Here is a 17,731-nt window from a genome sequence, read left to right on the forward strand (position 1 = left end):
ATCGCAGTATTCCCGCCTGGCCAGATTATTCTATCATTTTATAAAGTTGTATACTTTTAGAAGGGACATGGCTGTGAGGAGGCGTGGCTGTGACTATTATGAAGGGACCTTGCACTTCGGAATTTGCTACAGTGCTACTGTGCTACAGAGGTCGCGCTGCAAACCTCTGTCCCAACCGCTGCAGGGTTTCCTCTGCTCTCCTTTCTGAGCTCCGTTTAAGCCCCCAACCTCACTGTGATGCCACGGGAAGCGTATAGCTAATGGCTAACGACTCACCCTCGCTGCCATAGCAACGAACTGAAAAGGCGCCAAGCTCCCAGAGCCGCCACACAGAACACCGCCCTCGGCTCCCACGATGGCCCTTTCCCATCTGCAGCCCTGGGAGGGTGGAGCCAGAGAAGCCAGGGGTTCCCAGTTGCGCCTGCGCGCTGCACAGAGCTTCGGTTTGTCTGGTTTCTATGACAACGACGCCGGCTCTGAGGACTCGGTCGTTGGGGACAAGATGAAGCTGAAGCGGTTCTTGCTCCGATATTACCCGCCGGGTGCGGAACGGTTCAGGGCACGACAGGGCAGGACAGCGGGAGGCTAATGTTTAGCGGGAGGCTAAAGTTGGAAGGGGAAAAGATGGTGGGGAAGACGGGAAAGCCTTACATGCGGCCAAACGGGAGCCATGAAAAGACGGGAGTGATGGAGACGGGGATGAAAGGGTTAATGAAAATACCGGGGGGGGGTGGCGTCGTCGGCGCCGTCGACCATGACAACACAACATGATGAGAAACGCAACGGGGGAGGAGGAACCACAGAGTTGATGGCAGGGCTTAATTCGAAGGGCTCAGCCCTGGAGACTGCTCAGTAGGTCTCTGTAAACCTCATTGTGTTCAGTCTTCAGTGAGGGCTTGCTCCATAGGTATAACGTCTTCAGCATTTGTATGGAAAGGCAAAATAGAAATTCTTCTAATAGATAAGTGAGCATAGGATTGCAGTCTCAACCATGAAATGTGAAATAATATTAGCAACAGAGTTTATCTGAGGATGTACAGAGTGCATTTTCCTTAAATACTAAGTAACTACACATGTCCTTTTGGGGATACCTATTTCAAAGTTATTCTTGTACTTTGGAACCCTCTCTTTTTAGAAATTAATGATTGTTTCATTGGGAATCAAAGACACTTTATGGGGGGGAAAGAATTCAGAAAGGAGAGTGATGGAACTTGCCCTTTGAAATATACTTTGTAAATGATCCCTCACATTGAAATGTACCAGAATAACACAGTGAGAGCCAGTGTGATGTATTAGTTATTAGTGTTAATTTCGTACTGGAATATCCAGGTTCAAATCCCCACTCAGCCATGAAGCTCTCCAGATGACTATGGGCCAGTGTAATTTTGATTGTTGCCATGGGCATTTGGTATAATGTAATAGTTGTGAAATTGTAATTAATGTATCTAATGGTAACCAGGATGACTTCAGTATGTGGCATCTCATGGTTGTGGGTCAAATTCAACATGGGTTGATGAAAAGCTGAAGCTGCTGGTGGCTGAAATGGTTTATTACTTATAGAATTAACGTCTGGCAAGGTTGGTCTACCTTTTCCTCCTCCATGTATAGCAAAGCTGCCGCCATTTCTTGGACCTTTTTCCTGTTCTCATTTTTCATCTTGTGGCAGAGAATTCCATACGTTAATGATGTGGTGTGTTGTTAGGTGATCCAGAGTTCTGTATGTATCATGAATAACAGATTTGCTATAAGAATGTAAATATTTTTTCTGTACACACTGTACATGTTGGCAATCCTAAGCACACAGAGAGACTTCTGAGATGAGAGGATTGTGTAGGCTTGTACATGGGCAATGGAATATTTGACATTTCCCCTTTGAACATTAAATGCTCAAGCCATCTAAGTTTCAAAAGCAGCTTGTCATGTGTGATGGGGGGGGATTGTTTTTTGAGGAACAGAAGTCCAGCAGTTCCTTTGGCATGTGCATCTGCCTGCACAGTACTTTGGCTCCTGACTCATGCCTACCTTGTGTCAGTACAGAAACTGACAAGATATCAGTCTGATTCTGCTCTTTTCTTGCATGGTTTAAATTAGAAGTATTGCTACTGAAATCAATAGGATTTTTATCAAAGGAAAGGTAATTTTTTGTACCGTGTGCCATCAAGATCCAGCTTGAAACTGAATCATTTGTCTTGCTCTGCTTCTTCAAAGGCATTATTTTGGAATACGTTCAAGGTGGGGAAGTGAAAACCAAATCTATAGATTTACTAGATCTCAGTGCTGCGTGAGTATTATATTTTATGATAGGCAATAAAATGGCATATTGACACAAGAATTTTACTGATATATACACATCTGCTGAACAGCTCAGAAAACTATTATAGTGTTTTTGGTCATAATGAATTGTACAGTTCATGCTGTCAGATCTTCTCTTCCAAGTACAGTAATTTAAGACTGAGGTGTAAGTGCCGGATCCTGTCACCTGTGGCGCAACTAGCAATATGGTTGTTATTTTCTTTGAAAACTTTTTGTGGCTTAAAATTCAAGGATGCACAGTTTCTACAGTTGAAGTGACAGCATTTTTAGAAACCTTGGCATTTTTACTTACAATGGGAAATAGGCAAGTTTTGGTGTTTATATCTGTTGTAAACCTCTGCCATGACTACATGATGCACACTGTTAGGAACATGCAAAATCTGTCATTCAAAGCCACAGGTAAGGTCCTGGGAGTTTCCCGGAGTTAAACTGAATATGTCACAGTAATGTTTCAGAAAACAGACATTGGTTTGGAGCCAGGTTAATCATGCTTAAGTCGCATTAAAATCATTGGGAGAAGGTAATCATGACTAGCTTTAGGTCTCATTGATTTCAATGGGTCTGAAGCATGATTAGCTTTCTGTCTGGATCCAACTCAACAACTTATGTATAGTGCTGCCAGCATACCAAACAGATGTGGTCCTTGAGAATGTCAACGGCCCATTATAGAGAACAAGCCTGATAAATTTCCTTTGTTCCATGGATATTATTCCCTAGTGGAACATATATCCTTCACCAGTGAGAATACCCATATGGAAATCCTTCACAAACAGGATCCAGTTTTGTAAATTGTATATTTGTTCCCAGTGAGGCTGTTGTGCTTTTAACATTCCAAAAGTTTGAGATTATTTTTAGAGGTTTTATTTTTCCAATTTAAAGAGGATTTTAACTCTTTACCTCCTATGACTAACCCTGAGAGAGACAATGCCAAAGTACATTTTTAAGACCATGTGGTATTTTTTGTTAAGCTAACTTGCTGTTTGAAATTAAAACCAATAACAAATATGAGCTGCTCTCAGAAATGATTTAAATTCAAGGATCATTGCCAGTCTCACCATTTGTTTTAAAACTTGTTATAAACATGTGTAAGTTACTGGGCGAGACCTAGACTTAAAGAATATTCTGTTCAAAATTAATCACCCACATTCAAGAAGAAAACTTTAAAATTGTAAATCCAAAGACTGAGAGATAGGAAAACTATCTTATATTCAAAAGATGCTAGATCTAACCTAGAAAAAAACCGTTTTACAATCTGTGGATTGTGGAAGTAGGTAGCACTGTACTTAGTTGTATCTGGGTAACATCAGGAATTTCCACTGGATATTCAGTTCTTATTGAGAGACGATAATTTTTTTAAATCTATCTTCCTGACTGATGTGTCCTCTAAGCCTTCCGTGACTTAGTCCACTCCTATGTGTGTTTGTTCAGAAGTAAATCCATAGAGTTCAATGTAAATCAATATTTGATTCTTTTTATTTTTATTGTTATCAAAACATAAAAACATGTAGGTAAAATATAAATGCAGTTAATAAAACTCATGAAAACAGCAGTCAGCTGACTAAACTGCAACATTTACAGTGACCATAAAAAGTCATCTTGTGATGCCAGATGCCTATCTGAATAAAAATGTATTTGCCTGAAGGTGGAAGGTCACCACAAAATGAGATAGATGGTCTTCTTGGTAAGGACTCTGAGAGCAGCTATTGAGAAGGCTGTCATCAAGTTTAGATGCTGGCAAGACAGAAGAGGCTCTTGCGAAGATCTTAAAACTTGGCAGGCTATGGGAAAATATTGTCTTCAAGTAATCTGGATTTGCATCAGGGTGGACTTTGGAGCCACAAACTCCCTATAATTAGATGTAAATGAGATGTAAGTAAGGCATGTATCACTGTGGATGTCATGGAAAAGCACTCTTGGCCACTGCTGAAACCTGGGCATCCAGGTTCAGGGTTGAATCCAGGAGTAGAGCCAAACTATGAAACAGAGTCTTTTAAGGGGATCCAAGACAGGCTGAACCTCTATTCCCTGATGTCCATGGAGCTAAAGGAGATTTGTGCAAAGTGTTTTCTGTAATGAGTCATTGACATTTGCAAGCAGAGGCTTGGAACCTATGGATCTCCAGATGTTCCTGGATTACATCTCCCATTAGCTCCAGCCTATATATCTAATAGTCAGGGATGATGGGAATTGTAGTCAAGTAACATCTGGAAAGCCACAGGTTCCCTATCCCGGTTCTCAAGAATCATATCTGGAGTTGGCACAGAGGAAGTTGTCAGAATGATTGCCCCTTCACTTTTCACTCTGGCTTGCACAAGCACAGGTCTTGGGATGCAATGGTAGCTTTGGCTCTCTGTTCATCTCCGCAGCTCCCAGTCTTGGAATTAGGGAATGCATACCAATACAGTGCCTGCCTTCTGAAACATCACTGTGATATCTTGGGGTGATACCCAACATTAGTCATATTCAGAATAGACTTAAGTCCACTAAATACAATGTATCTACTCTGAGTGTGCCTTAGTTGGATATCACCCTTGGAATTAACTCAGAAAAACTGCCAGCATCATCATAAACTTAGCCTTCTTTGAATTCAGTGTGACTTCTAAGTAAGCAGTTAACCTGGCCACAGTGACACATGCATTGGTGACACCTAGACTTGATTACTGTAACACGCTCTACGTGGGGCTTCCTTCGAAAATGGTTCAGAAATTGCAGTTGGTTCAAAGTGCGGCAGCCAGAATGTTAACTGGATTGCACCATGGGGATAATATCATCCCTGTGCTTTATCGACTCCACTGGCTCACAGTTTGTCTTCAAGGGGCTGGTCCAGAGTGCTGATTTTGACCACTAAAGCCCTAAACAGCCTTGGACCAATGTACCTGAGCTGCTTACGCCCGTATGTACCTGCCCATGATTTAAGATCAGCTGGCTCTGGCCTCCTCTGTATGCCTGGAATGAAAGGTGTTAGACTGGCAGGCACATGGAAGAGAGCCTTTTCAGCTGTGGCCCCCCAAACTTTGGAATATCCTATCCCAAGAAGCCAGCTTTACTCCCTCTCTGATGGTGTTCTGGGGACTTCTGAAAACCATCTTGTCCCAGAGAGCCTTTGGCAGGGACTGAAGGTATAGCCTGAAACTGATTTTATTTCTGCCCCCTGGGCCCCTTTAGTTTTATCTCTTTAGTCTCCTTTTAATATTACTCCCCTATATTTCTTAACTGTATTTTATGTATTTTATCTAATTTTTTGTGTTTTTTACTGTGCATGATTTTATTGTGAGCCATCTGAGAGCCCTATTGTAGGGTAGAAGGGTGGGATATAAATATTTTTTAAAAATAATAAGTACATGTGCACAAGATCATTGCATTGAAGTGGACTTGATTGTCTTCTAAAAATAGATTACGATAGAGTAAAAAGGATAGCACAACTGTTATCTTTTCGGCACCAGGTCAAGACTTTCCTCTTCTCCCAGGCATTTTAGCATGTGTTTGAAATTGTTTTAAAAATATGTGTTTGAAATTGTATATTTGTTTTAATGTTTTTGATTGCTGTAAACTGCCCAGAGAGCTTAGGCTATGGGGCGGTATACAAGTGCAATAAATAAATAAATAAACTGGGTGAAAGAAGATTGTGGTTGCAAAAACTAATGGCTGTTATTAAGTCACAAGTTTGCCAAAGCTCTTTGTGCCCTTGGAGACACTTGGAATTTTGAGAGTGTGCCATGGGCACTATTCTCTCTGGTTGCTTCTTTCCCTCCTCACATGCCCCCCACCTGCAACATACAGAGAGAAAGCACATACACCACACTGTTTGTTCAGAGGCTTTACAAGCATCAGGAGAAATCCTCCTGGGCACAATTGCACTCATATTTGACTTGGAATTTACATTTCTGGAATTAATTACCTTTAAACATTACTCTACTTTAGTACAGATGTAGAAGCCTTAGTAGCAGATATCAGAAAGGCAGAACCACTCATCACAGCATCACGTAAAGAGCAGGTTGTACATTTAATACTGCGATTACAAGAGAAGTTGGGACAACAGGTGGATCACAAGTTCTATCTTTTTAAGGTAAGTGCCACAAGACAGTTTCTGATCTTAGCTTTCAGTTATGTAAATACACAGAAGCCCAATATTCTGAAAGGACTTTTAAATGGTTATTTGTTAAATTGCCCCACTGTAATAGAAAACTCAGGTTTTTGTGAGTGCTGGTAGAAATGGAGCCAAAACAGGACCACTGAGAAAGGAGGAGATGTCAGCCTGCTTATTCTGCATACACATATGCTTGCAGTATTTTTTTTTAAAAAACCACCACCTTAACACAATCCAATGAGCATATTCTGTAGCCACAGAATGCTGAGTGTTGGGGATGGGGAACCCTAGTAAATAAGGGTGTGGGGGATGGAATGGCGATATTATGGAGGAGGGCACAGTTGGCTGGTTGGAAGGAACTCTAGACAGCACCACTCCTGTTAGGATGAGAGGATACACTGCAACATTTCATTGTAGGTCCCAGTTAGAGTATATTGAAGCAGCTTATGTTGCTTCTTATGAATGAGGAATGTGGTTATGTAAATTCTGGCGCTTCCTATGTTTGGTTAAGCAGACCTGCACAGATTATGTGGCCCATTTAGCCAAAGAAAGCCAATTAGCAATGTATTATGGCTTCCTAGGAGTTCAATTCCTGCAGGTTTATCAAGCTCCTAGTGGGCCACCTTGCACGGATGTGGGTTGCATTCAGGTTGGTGCCTCATGTTGTACAGCCCTGTTACACAGTAAAGGCACAGGGAGAAGACATGGTAGCATGTGAAAGGGCCAGAGGCAGTGGTGTCCTCCTAGCAGCAGTGACACTACACTCATTGGGATGGGAATGGGACAGGGTGAGGTGGTGCTGGTGAGATGGGGAGCTCGGGGCCACTTCCACCAATCTGGTGTTTTTTTAAGAGTCAACTGTTTCTAAGAATTTAATCTGTTACGCTGATGAGATACCAGCTTGTTATTTGGAGAAGACTGCCCTTCAAAAGGATTATTGCAACACCCAAAACACATTGGGCTGCAATAAAAATGTCTCATTTTTTACTCTCTACTGTTTGCTGGTTTGGCACCTTGAAGGTCCCCTCTTCTGGCTGGAGCATTTTTGGCTGCTTCCCTCCCCTGCTTTTTTGTTCCCCAGCCTCACTGCCACTGCCCCAATGACTGCAGTGCCCCCAGTGGAAGGATACCACTACCTTGGTCCCTCACAACCTGCCTCTGGGGAGAAAGTGTCATTTGGAATGCCAAGTTTGATTGCAGCAGCTTTGGACTTTTTACTTAAAATTCTGTTCTGCCAACAGTTTACATGAATATATTAATTCTCATACAACTCCTGTAGATAATATGGTGAAAGAGTAGAGGTATTTTGTTGTCGCTCTCTGACTTTTTCATAAACTTTTTTCATAAACAAGCTTTTTCATAAACTGCAATACCCGTTTCACATTGCCAGATGGCAGTGTTGAGCTACCTAACTAGCAAGTCAACTGCTGGTGATTTTAGCGAGGATTCTAGCCAGAACGCAGCCTCTCCAGAGAGTTCACTCATCATTCCCTAGTATCTTTGCTGAAAGAAAGACTGGCCCTGTGAGCTGACCAATAAATACAAGTAGTTAAGCATGCCAGAAAATAAGTCGCAGTGCTTGATGTACATGTCCTTGCTGCACCATGTGGTTAAATGGCTGAATGGTTTATCATCAACACAGATTCTCAGGACTGCATGAAGGGCTGAATTTGATGTAGAATAGCTGTGTGAAAGGCCAGACCAGGGCTGTGATTGATGTCCCTTCCCCATCTACATTTGATGTCAAGGAGTCTGGATAGCTCTGTTAAGAGCAGCATGCTACCTTCCATCTAGCAGCATGAGATTTATCCACACAGGAAGATTTTTGTCTCTTCTAGAGTGCCAGCTGATAGACAGTCTGTTGCTGAAATTTGGGGATCTGATGGTTTTAAAAAACAGTACAACAGTGAACTCAAGCTGTTAATTGCTATTTGGGAGAGGTTTGCTTGCTTGCTGATTCTGTCACTGGTCCTTTCCCCCCCCAAGATGTAAGAAAGTAATCTGTATCCTGTTGCTAGCAATGTAAAGCACTTTTCTGCTTTGGAATAGAAGAGAAAACCTGTTGTGAAGGTTGAGCTGGCTCCATGCTGTAGACTAGCAGAAAGCTATTTGTGGGAAGGCATCAGGGAATTTGACTCTTGGTGAAAATCATTATGTCAAGTTCAGTATACTTACAAAATTTCTCACACATGCTTGAACTTATTTAGGAGATTATGTTCTGTCTTTGTATCCAGATCAGCAGAACTTTTTTGGTGTAATCTGCTTTTGATATATGTTCGAGCAGGGCTTGACGTGAGTTGTGTCTAGGGCTGTGGAGTCGGAGTCGGGAGCAATTTTGAGTAGAGTCGGAGTCGGTAGAAATGTACCGACTCCAACTCCTTCATAAATGGCAAATGTGTATTAACTAGTAATAACAAATTTACTGTAGTAAAATGGTAGCACAAGGCATTTCATCACCACCACGTGAATCCAGAGCTTGGAAAAGTTACTTTTTTGAACTACAGCTCCCATGAGCCCAATCCTTGGGGCTGATGGGAGTTGTAGTTTAAAAAAGTAACTTTTCCAAGCTCTGGATTCACGTGGTGGTGATGAAATGCCTTGTGCTACCATTTTACTGCAGTAAATTTGTTATTACTAGTTAATACACATTTGCCATTTATGAAGGAGTCGAAGTCAGACAGTAGAAAAATAGAGGAGTTGGAGTCGGAGTCAAAGGTCTGACGTACCAACTCCACAGCCCTGGTTGTGTCTCCCATATTTGTCACCATTTATGCTCTATTTTATGATTTGTTAAAGGCTCTCATGTAATTGGCCTCAGCAAATCTTCTTACTTCTCATTATCTTACTCCAGCTCCTTCAATATTGGAGCCTTCTGATTTTTAAAAATGGTGATAACATAATGTAATGTCATTGCACTGTTCCACTCTTTAACATTGTTATTTGACTGCTTTTTTTGAATCTGGCTGGTTCATGACCCACAGGCTGGCTACTTAATAATTCCACCTCCAGATCCCATTTCGTTGTTTTGGCAAGATAGTTCAAAACCAGGCAGTCTGGATCAATCTTTTAAGAGTGCCACGGTACTTTCCACTAATCTATCTAGCAGCATGGATGCAATTCTGCTAGTTCAACTTTTACTAAGAAGAAAAATTAAATATATGAGGCTGTAGTACTGGGAAAAGCAACAATGTAGATGTATAGTAAGTTACTCAAAGATTTGCTACATGAAAGTGAGGGAGAAAACCGACCTGACCTGAAATGTGATGAAGTAGGAATAAAAACCTTCTTCAGCCCAAGACCTTGCAAACAACCTTCCAGAGACTATAAGTCAGTGGTGGGTGTAAGCAGAGACAAAAGCAGGTATGGTCAGAAACAAAAGTGGTCAGAACAATCCATGTGACTGTTTCCTTTCTATAGCAGGCTACATTCCAACCATGCAAATTAAGAGGTTTCTACACCTACCCACTCACATTCCTATCTTAATCCACCCTCTAGGGAGGCAAGAGGCATTATCCCAGGACACATTTCAGTCAGGCAAAAGCACTTAAGGAGGGTGCAGAACAGGGCTAGTGATCTGAGGAAAGGGTGTGGCCTAGTGGGAATCCTGAGGGCTGGACAGAGAGGTCCGGAGGGCTACATCCTGCCCCTGGGACTGAGGCTTCCCTACCCGCCCCCCCCAGTAATAAAAAATGCTGCTGGTAGTTATTTTCTTGGTCAGTAATAAGAGCTATACAAATCTATTCAGTGTGAGGAATAATTAGGGATATGTAGAGTATAATTGCAAAGAAGACTAGTTTTACATTTCACTTCATAGCACGCTGCACCTGTCAGCAACACTTAAATGAAAACACAGAGTTGCTGTAAACCTTTGCCTTTCTTTGCAGTTTTCTGGGTGATATTTTTGTGTGTGTGTGTTCCCATCATAGTATCAAGCTGTTGTAACATAACTTGATAGGGGGTTGAATGTGTTGTGGATACAACATGCTGCTGTAGCATGGCGATTAACTAATTGGCAGAGTCCAGCCAAAGCCCCACTGAGTTCAACAGAAAATTAAATGTATGCTTAAAACATCACTATTGTGATTAATGGGACATGAAAGTGCTTAACTTTTGTTCAGGCATTCCTATTGATTGCAATAATCTTTAATAAACAAATTTGAATTTGTGAAGGCAAACACCTAGGAATGTAAAGAAAATTTCATAACAATTTTTCTCCTAATTTCAGGTACTTCGGGCACATATATTGCCACTGACTAATGTTGCCTTTAACAAATCTGGTTCTTGGTAAGTTTGGGTATTTAAATTCAAAGTATGCATGATCTACTGTAGGAAAAGCCTATCTAAATATAAACTGAATATGGTATTTTGCAGTCTACACTTTCCTGTGCTGAGAGTCTGATTCAAAAAAAGGCTTATTAAGATCATTGCTTGGATTGGAAATGCCAAAATCTAACATATTTAGTAAATTTTTATTTTGTAATAGAAAATACGGCAAAATGACAGTGAAAAAGTGTAAGACATGACTTTCTTTCCCTCCCTTCACCCTCTCTCTGTTATTCTTGTTATATTCTCACCCAGTCCTTGAACCAACAGAAATGAGGAAAAGTGAAAGAAATGTACCATTGGTCTCACCTGAAAGGTGATTTTCATAGGAAGGGGCCATCACTGTGGGAAATAGTTCCACCTATCGTGCGAAGGCAAGAATGTTTTTGAAGTCAAGACTAGGGACGTCATGCCCCTCCCACTCTCCAGTTCATTCGTAGCGAGTCTAAAAGAGATATCTAAAAATACAAGAACAAGGCCAACAGGCCCGCCAGGAAAATAACATAATAGTCACATGCATAACAACATGACTCTAACATAACTTCATAACATAACAGAACTAAAAGTCTTGACTTCACTCTTACATTTAAATATAATATGGAAACAATAACATGTAACCCATTGATAAAATCGCTAGTCATCCTCCAACTGGGAGGGTCGTGATGGCCCCTTCCTATGAAAATCACCTTTCAGGTGAGACCAATGGTACATTTTCCATAGGAAGTGGGCCATCACTGTGGGATGTACCAAAGCAACCCATATAGGGAGGGACCACCCACATGTTAATCCTCATTAAGAACCTGTTGCAACACTCGTCTGCCAAAAGAAGCATCAGCAGAGGCATAACGATCAATTTTATAATGACTTATAAACGAGTGTGGGGAAGACCAGACTGCGGCCCTACAAATATCGGCAACAGGAGCATTAGTAGCAAAAGCAGCCGAAGTGGCAGCTGACCTAGTAGAATGAGCTGTTATACTAGCAGGAACTGGCAGCTTCAGGGACTCATATGCTAAGGTAATGCATGCCCTTAACCAACGGGATAAGGTCGGATTGGATACTTTATGCCCCATAGACCCTGGATGAAAGGATACAAACAGAGACTCCGTTCGTCGAATCTCTTGGGTCCTAGACAGGTAGGTCTTGAGAGCCCTCCGAACATCCAACGAATGCCAAGCCTTCTCTAGAGGATGAGTGGGGTTCGGGCAAAACGAAGGGAGTACAATGTCCTGATTGCAATGGGAAACTGAATTGACCTTGGGACGGAAGGAAGGAAAGCGATCTTAAAAAAAAAAAAAAGAACCGCAGCCGAGGGAGCCCCCTGGCTACGGGGGGGGGAGGGGGCTTGAAACTGCAAAAATAAAGAGAGCCGCAGCCGCGGTCTCAGAGGGAGCACCCCAATCAAGGGAATAAAAGAAATTAAATAACCCTGAGGAAAGGGGGAAGAGAGCCGCAGCCGCGGTCTCTGAGGGGATCCTCAGTAGGCTAGACACAAAAAACAGAAAAAAGGTTTTGAAGAGAAAAAGAGAAACAGATACGAGACTTAGCTAAATGCTGCGTGAAATTCCAATCTTGTTCGTACGAAGGCAAGAATGAACTGGAGAGTGGGAGGGGCATGACGTCCCTAGTCTTGACTTCAAAAACATTCTTGCCTTCGCACGATAGGTGGAACTATTTCCCACAGTGATGGCCCACTTCCTATGGAAAATGAGGGGAGATATAAATTGCAACCTAAATCCAACATGTTTTTAAAAGTGTCATTGAGAGGGTCTCTGAAGTCAGTATTAATGTATAATATTTTGAGAGGCATTTCACAAGAAGTTGTATTTTTTCTGGCCCCCTCCCAGCATACTTATACTGTAGGTCAGGGGTGGGTAACCTCTTTTGGACGGAGGGCCATATCCCAAAGTGACCAACCTTCTGTGGGCCATTTTTAGTAGTTATATTTATTTTGATATGTTACAATGCATCCCGCATAAGGACAACATGGGAAAGAGAAGAGGTTTTAGTAAGTAGTCACTGACTTCAGTCAGCGGTGGGACAAGATGTTTCTTAAAAATTACATTCTGCTTATCCACTCTAGTTTTATCACTGGAAGCTATGACAGAACATGCAAACTATGGGACACTGCATCAGGAGAAGAGTTACGCTCTCTGGAAGGACATAGGAACGTGGTCTATGCAATTGCTTTCAATAATCCATATGGGTATGCAACTTCTCAGAATCATTGAAATCATGGCATGCGGAGAGAGGAGAAGAAGGGGAAGTCTCATTGTGTGAGCAAGATGCTGCTCACATTACACAAACCATTATTTCTTTGATACTTCCAAATAATTTTTACTTTTCTCAGTAAATTACATTTTACTTTTCCCTTCTACTGTATTCCATGGGATAAATTCTTTTTCGCTTAATGAAAGCAATAGTTTTTTTTTTTACATTTAGTGACAAGATTGCGACTGGATCATTCGACAAGACCTGCAAATTATGGAGTGTAGACACAGGAAAATGCTTTTACACCTTTAGAGGACACACTGCAGAAATAGTGAGTACACCTTTGAAATACTCGTCATTATATCTATGGACCTATTTCATTTTTTCAAAAAACACTTTAAAATGAAGCCTGGTTTTTCTATTATTCTCACTGAAACTATGTTAAGCACCACAATATGTGTTGTTGTTCTAAAAATATATAGTAGGGTAATTGCTACCTAATTAACTGAAGAGAAGTTAAGGGATTTATTTTCGTTTCTTTATAATTAATTGGAAACTTTTTACTGCTAAAGGATTTTTTTTTGCTGTCGTTATTAAAATCACCTGATATTTTAACTTTGCTTCCATTCTGTCTGATATCTTTTGATGCTAAGGTGAGAGCCCTTGCTCCCATGTTCCTTGCAGTCATAACGCCCAGCCGCAGAATTCAATACAACGTGGGCAGATAGAGCATTGGATTCAGACTAAGAGGATCTGGGTTCAGATATTTATTATTATGTTGACATTAAAGAGGATGTTTTGTCCAGTTAATTGTATACTATTGATTTTTTTTGTAGCTGTTGTTTTATGACGTTTTGATTTGTTGTACACCACTTAGAGTTTTATTTAAATATAAACAGTATATAAATGGTCTAAATAAATAATAAATATTTAAAATTAATTCCAAATAAATAATGTTTAGCTATCACATTATTCTTTGACTTGTTCAGAATTTTAAACCAGTTCTCCCCATCTCTAAAGAAGTATTTAATATTAATACACATAACTGCAGAATTATTATGAAATCTGTAAATCGTAATCTTAGTATATATTGAGTGCCATTGCACTGAGGTCTAAATTAAAACGTGGATATGATTACTGGATTTAAAATTGGGGCTGTAGCTGTATGGATCAGGGCTGAAGCATGTCAGATTAGAGCAAGGATCTCTGACAATTTTCTCTGACTCAGGATCTAGCTGGATATAGAAGAAGCTGCTGTCTCTTCTCCTTGAAATGGAAATGGACTGCCTTCAAGTCGATCCCGACTTATGGCTACCCTATGAATAGCGTTTTCATGGTAAACGGTATTCAGAGGGGGTTTACCATTGCCTCCCCCTGACGCTAGTCCTCCCCAGCTGGCTAGGGCCTGTTCAGCTTGCCACAGCTGCACAAGCCAGCCCCTTCCTTGTCCGCAACTGCCAGCTGGGGGGCAACTGGGCTCCCTGGGACTCTGCAGCTTGCCCACGGCTGCACAGGTGACAGGGCACGTAACCCCTGAGCCACTCATTGTGGGGGTGATCTTTAGCTGGCCCTTGACACCCAGGAGATACGAGCGGAGATTTGAAGTCATAGACTCTGGACTCCTAGCCAGGCTCTCCTCCCCACTGTGCTATATCTTGCTCATATTTGTCTATTGTACACAACGCATGACATGTCGTCAGTACATTGTGTGCTGCCCTGCCCTTGCCTCCCATAGCCAATGATGCGAAGCAGGCATGGGTCAGTGCACACAGTACTGTGTCAAAGCGTGCATTGTGGTACAAAGAGAGAAGAGACATGGAATAGTGGCAGCTCTGAGTTAGACTCTTAACCATGCAGCAAAATGACAGGTTTCCCAAGTAACCACTTTGGATAGAGTTATAGTCTGGCTCACTTGCATAGGTCCTGCTGATCAACTGTTATAAGACATCATAGAAGTATATCTTGATGTCTTGATGTGCTTTCAGTTTCATTGTGGACCAGCCATTCTGGAAGTGGCATAAGAATCCAAACGTATCTGCTCTTTCTAACATGATGACTGCCCATTACATTTTACTGCCTGCATGACTGCCAATTCAGCCTGTATGGTAGAGGTAACCTTGTTCTTGGGTTCCAAACTTTGTCTACTATATTATTACTATGCTGACCTGGGCTTCTCCTGGGAGGAAGGGCGGGATATAAATCAAATAAATAAATAAATAAAAAATATTACTAAAAGGCTAAGTTGCAGAAGAAAAGCTAGATATGGCATAATGAAAGCTACAGCACTAAGTGAACACCTTCCCCCACCACCACCCACGTGGTCTAATTGGGAGAGTAAAATTCCTTCCTGATCCCCCAAGGAAAATATTCCAAACAGTGCAAGTGGGCATTCACTCCTCATTGCCAACTGTGATCCTGTGGTTGTCATGCTTTATTTTACTGGCCTGTAAACAGTCAATAAGGCATTGAGCAGAGACAACTATTGTCATTCTGAGATATTGTGACTGTGCCCAGCAGCTAGGAAAACAGGAAATCCTTGGATTTCTATAAACATTTTCTTCCCTCTTTTATCTAACAGGTTTGCTTATCATTTAATCTTCAAAGTACACTGGTTGCTACTGGAAGTATGGATACCACAGCTAAACTATGGGACATACAGACTGGAGAAGAAGTGGTCAGATTAACAGTGGGTTGCAGCTCTTTCTAGTTACAATGGTGGTTTGGTATTTTTTGCTATTTTAATTGAAGTAGCTATTAAAAGAGCACTTTTTAATTATCAGTTTTTAAAGTTAGAGTCAAGAATTTCTCCAAATCTCTTAGCAACTGTAGTTAAATAATGATTAAGCTAGCATAAAGAGAGACCAAAAGCTGTGATACTAAAAATCATGGAAGCTTATGTGCAGAGCAATCCTATACATACTTATTTGGAATCCTACTCTGTTCAGTGGTGCTTCCTCTCAGCTGTGTGATTAGGATTGCAACCTAAATCACATATTTTTCCTAATTTGGTACCACTATAAGGTAGAATGGATTGCTTGATTAATTAAAATGAACCTGTAATATACTTTGATACATCCCCCACACTCAAAGGCACTATATAATTGCTTTTAGGCCTAATTATTGCCTGGGATTACAAATTCAAGGGTTCTATTTAGTGAGTTCTAATTTGTCCTCTAGATTACTTATTATCAAATAGAGTTATCCTGCTTAGAAACAGATCTCTTTTCATAACATTTTTCACAATGAAACACAATGATAAAGCATAAAAATTGTAAAGGCTTGGATCTAAACTGCCTGAGATGACCTCTTCCTTTTGCAGCCTTTAAGAGTAAGAGTGCTGTCTTAATAATGCCACAAGTAGGTGTTGTTATTGGCTGCCTTACAATTTTTTAATATATGCACAGACTTTTGATGGTGATGTAATTCCACCTCTGCAAGTTGCTTAATTTTTTATTTCATTTTTATCCTGCTCTTCCTCAAAGGAGATAAGGGAAATATATAGAAACATAAAATAATCCTGTGAAGTAGGTTCATCTTGGGAGATAGTGACTTCCAGGCAAAAAAGCTGTGGAAGAGGGAAGGGAGTAAGAGTAAATAAAATCAATCAGTCCCACGCACTCAGTCACAAACTAGCTATGCTAAAGATCCAAATGCTTCGAACGAAGGCAAGAATGAACTGGAGTGGGAGGGGCTCGATGCCCCAGGTCTTGACTTCGATCCATTCTTGCCTTCGAATGCTAGATGGCGCTATATCCCACATGATGTTGGACCACCTGAGGAAAATGGCCCAACATCACTGAGTGAGATTCATGACTGAGTGACAATTTGAACTCAGATCTCCCTAGTTTAAATCCAGGAGTGCTTCCAGACTCTTTTCAGGTGAGATTCAATCACATACTGTCAAATTCAGATTGCACTATTAAAATTGATTGGAGATTTTGTACAACATATCCACTTCCCCAAAAGGTAGGACTTGGGATTTATTTCCACAGGATGCAGTGATGGCCACCGACTTGGATGGCTTTAATAGACAAATTCATGGAGGATAAGGCTATCATTGGCTGCTAGCCATGATGGCTGTGCTCTTCTTCCATGGTCAGAAGAAAATGTTTCAATATGTTTCTAAATACCATTTGCTGGAAACCGCTGGAGGGGAGAGTGCTCTTGTGTTCAGGTCCTGCTTACAGGTTTCCCACAGGGATCTGATTGGCTACTGTGAGAATAGGATGCTGGACTAGCTGGGCCATTGGTCTGATGCAGCAGGCTCTTATGTTCTTATGACTTTATGATAAGGAAAATGAGAGGAAAATTTACTGGACAGCATGGGACAACACTTGCTTGATGCAATGTCATCTAACCTCCCTACAAACCAATCAGAAGGAATGTTCAATAAATAGCTGACATTGTCTAACCTTCTTGAAACCAAATCAGGGTGAATGGTCTATAAACAGGTTGTCAGAAGCACTCAGGACTCTATCCATTACACCATACTTTGCCCATCCAGATTGGGATTTTCTGCTTTTTAGCTTGTCTCATTCATATCCAAGTATGATGAGCTGTAGTAGACTTAGATAGCTGCAATAGCCAGTAGCCTATTTTCTCACTTAGTTCTCAACACACCTGATGTTTTCAACCTCTTATGTGCCCCATTTTCCTGAGCAGAAAAAAGTCTGTGCAGCTTTTTTATTATTTGTTAATAAAATATTGAATAAAACATAAAATACGTATGTTTACAAATGACTGGAAGTAATTTTTGGGATCATAGAACATACATTAAGAATGACAAAATAAAAAATA

General features: G+C 41.0%; 1 protein-coding gene across 1 annotated transcript in view; it reads left to right on the forward strand.

Moving 5' to 3' along the window:
• The first annotated feature begins 334 nt into the window (after positions 1-334).
• The window catches only part of DAW1 (dynein assembly factor with WD repeats 1), a 40,622-nt gene continuing 23,225 nt past the window's right edge, over positions 335-17,731 (forward strand). The window contains exons 1-7 of the mRNA XM_061634461.1: positions 335-542; positions 2,209-2,281; positions 6,235-6,379; positions 10,626-10,684; positions 12,807-12,929; positions 13,166-13,265; positions 15,513-15,620. Of these exons, the coding sequence (XP_061490445.1) occupies positions 356-542; positions 2,209-2,281; positions 6,235-6,379; positions 10,626-10,684; positions 12,807-12,929; positions 13,166-13,265; positions 15,513-15,620 (795 nt within the window). The 5' untranslated portion in view covers positions 335-355. The remainder of the gene's footprint in view (positions 543-2,208; positions 2,282-6,234; positions 6,380-10,625; positions 10,685-12,806; positions 12,930-13,165; positions 13,266-15,512; positions 15,621-17,731) is intronic.

This window comes from Rhineura floridana, chromosome 7 (genome assembly GCF_030035675.1).
Source record: "Rhineura floridana isolate rRhiFlo1 chromosome 7, rRhiFlo1.hap2, whole genome shotgun sequence".
Classification (NCBI taxonomy): Eukaryota; Metazoa; Chordata; class Lepidosauria; order Squamata; family Rhineuridae; genus Rhineura; species Rhineura floridana.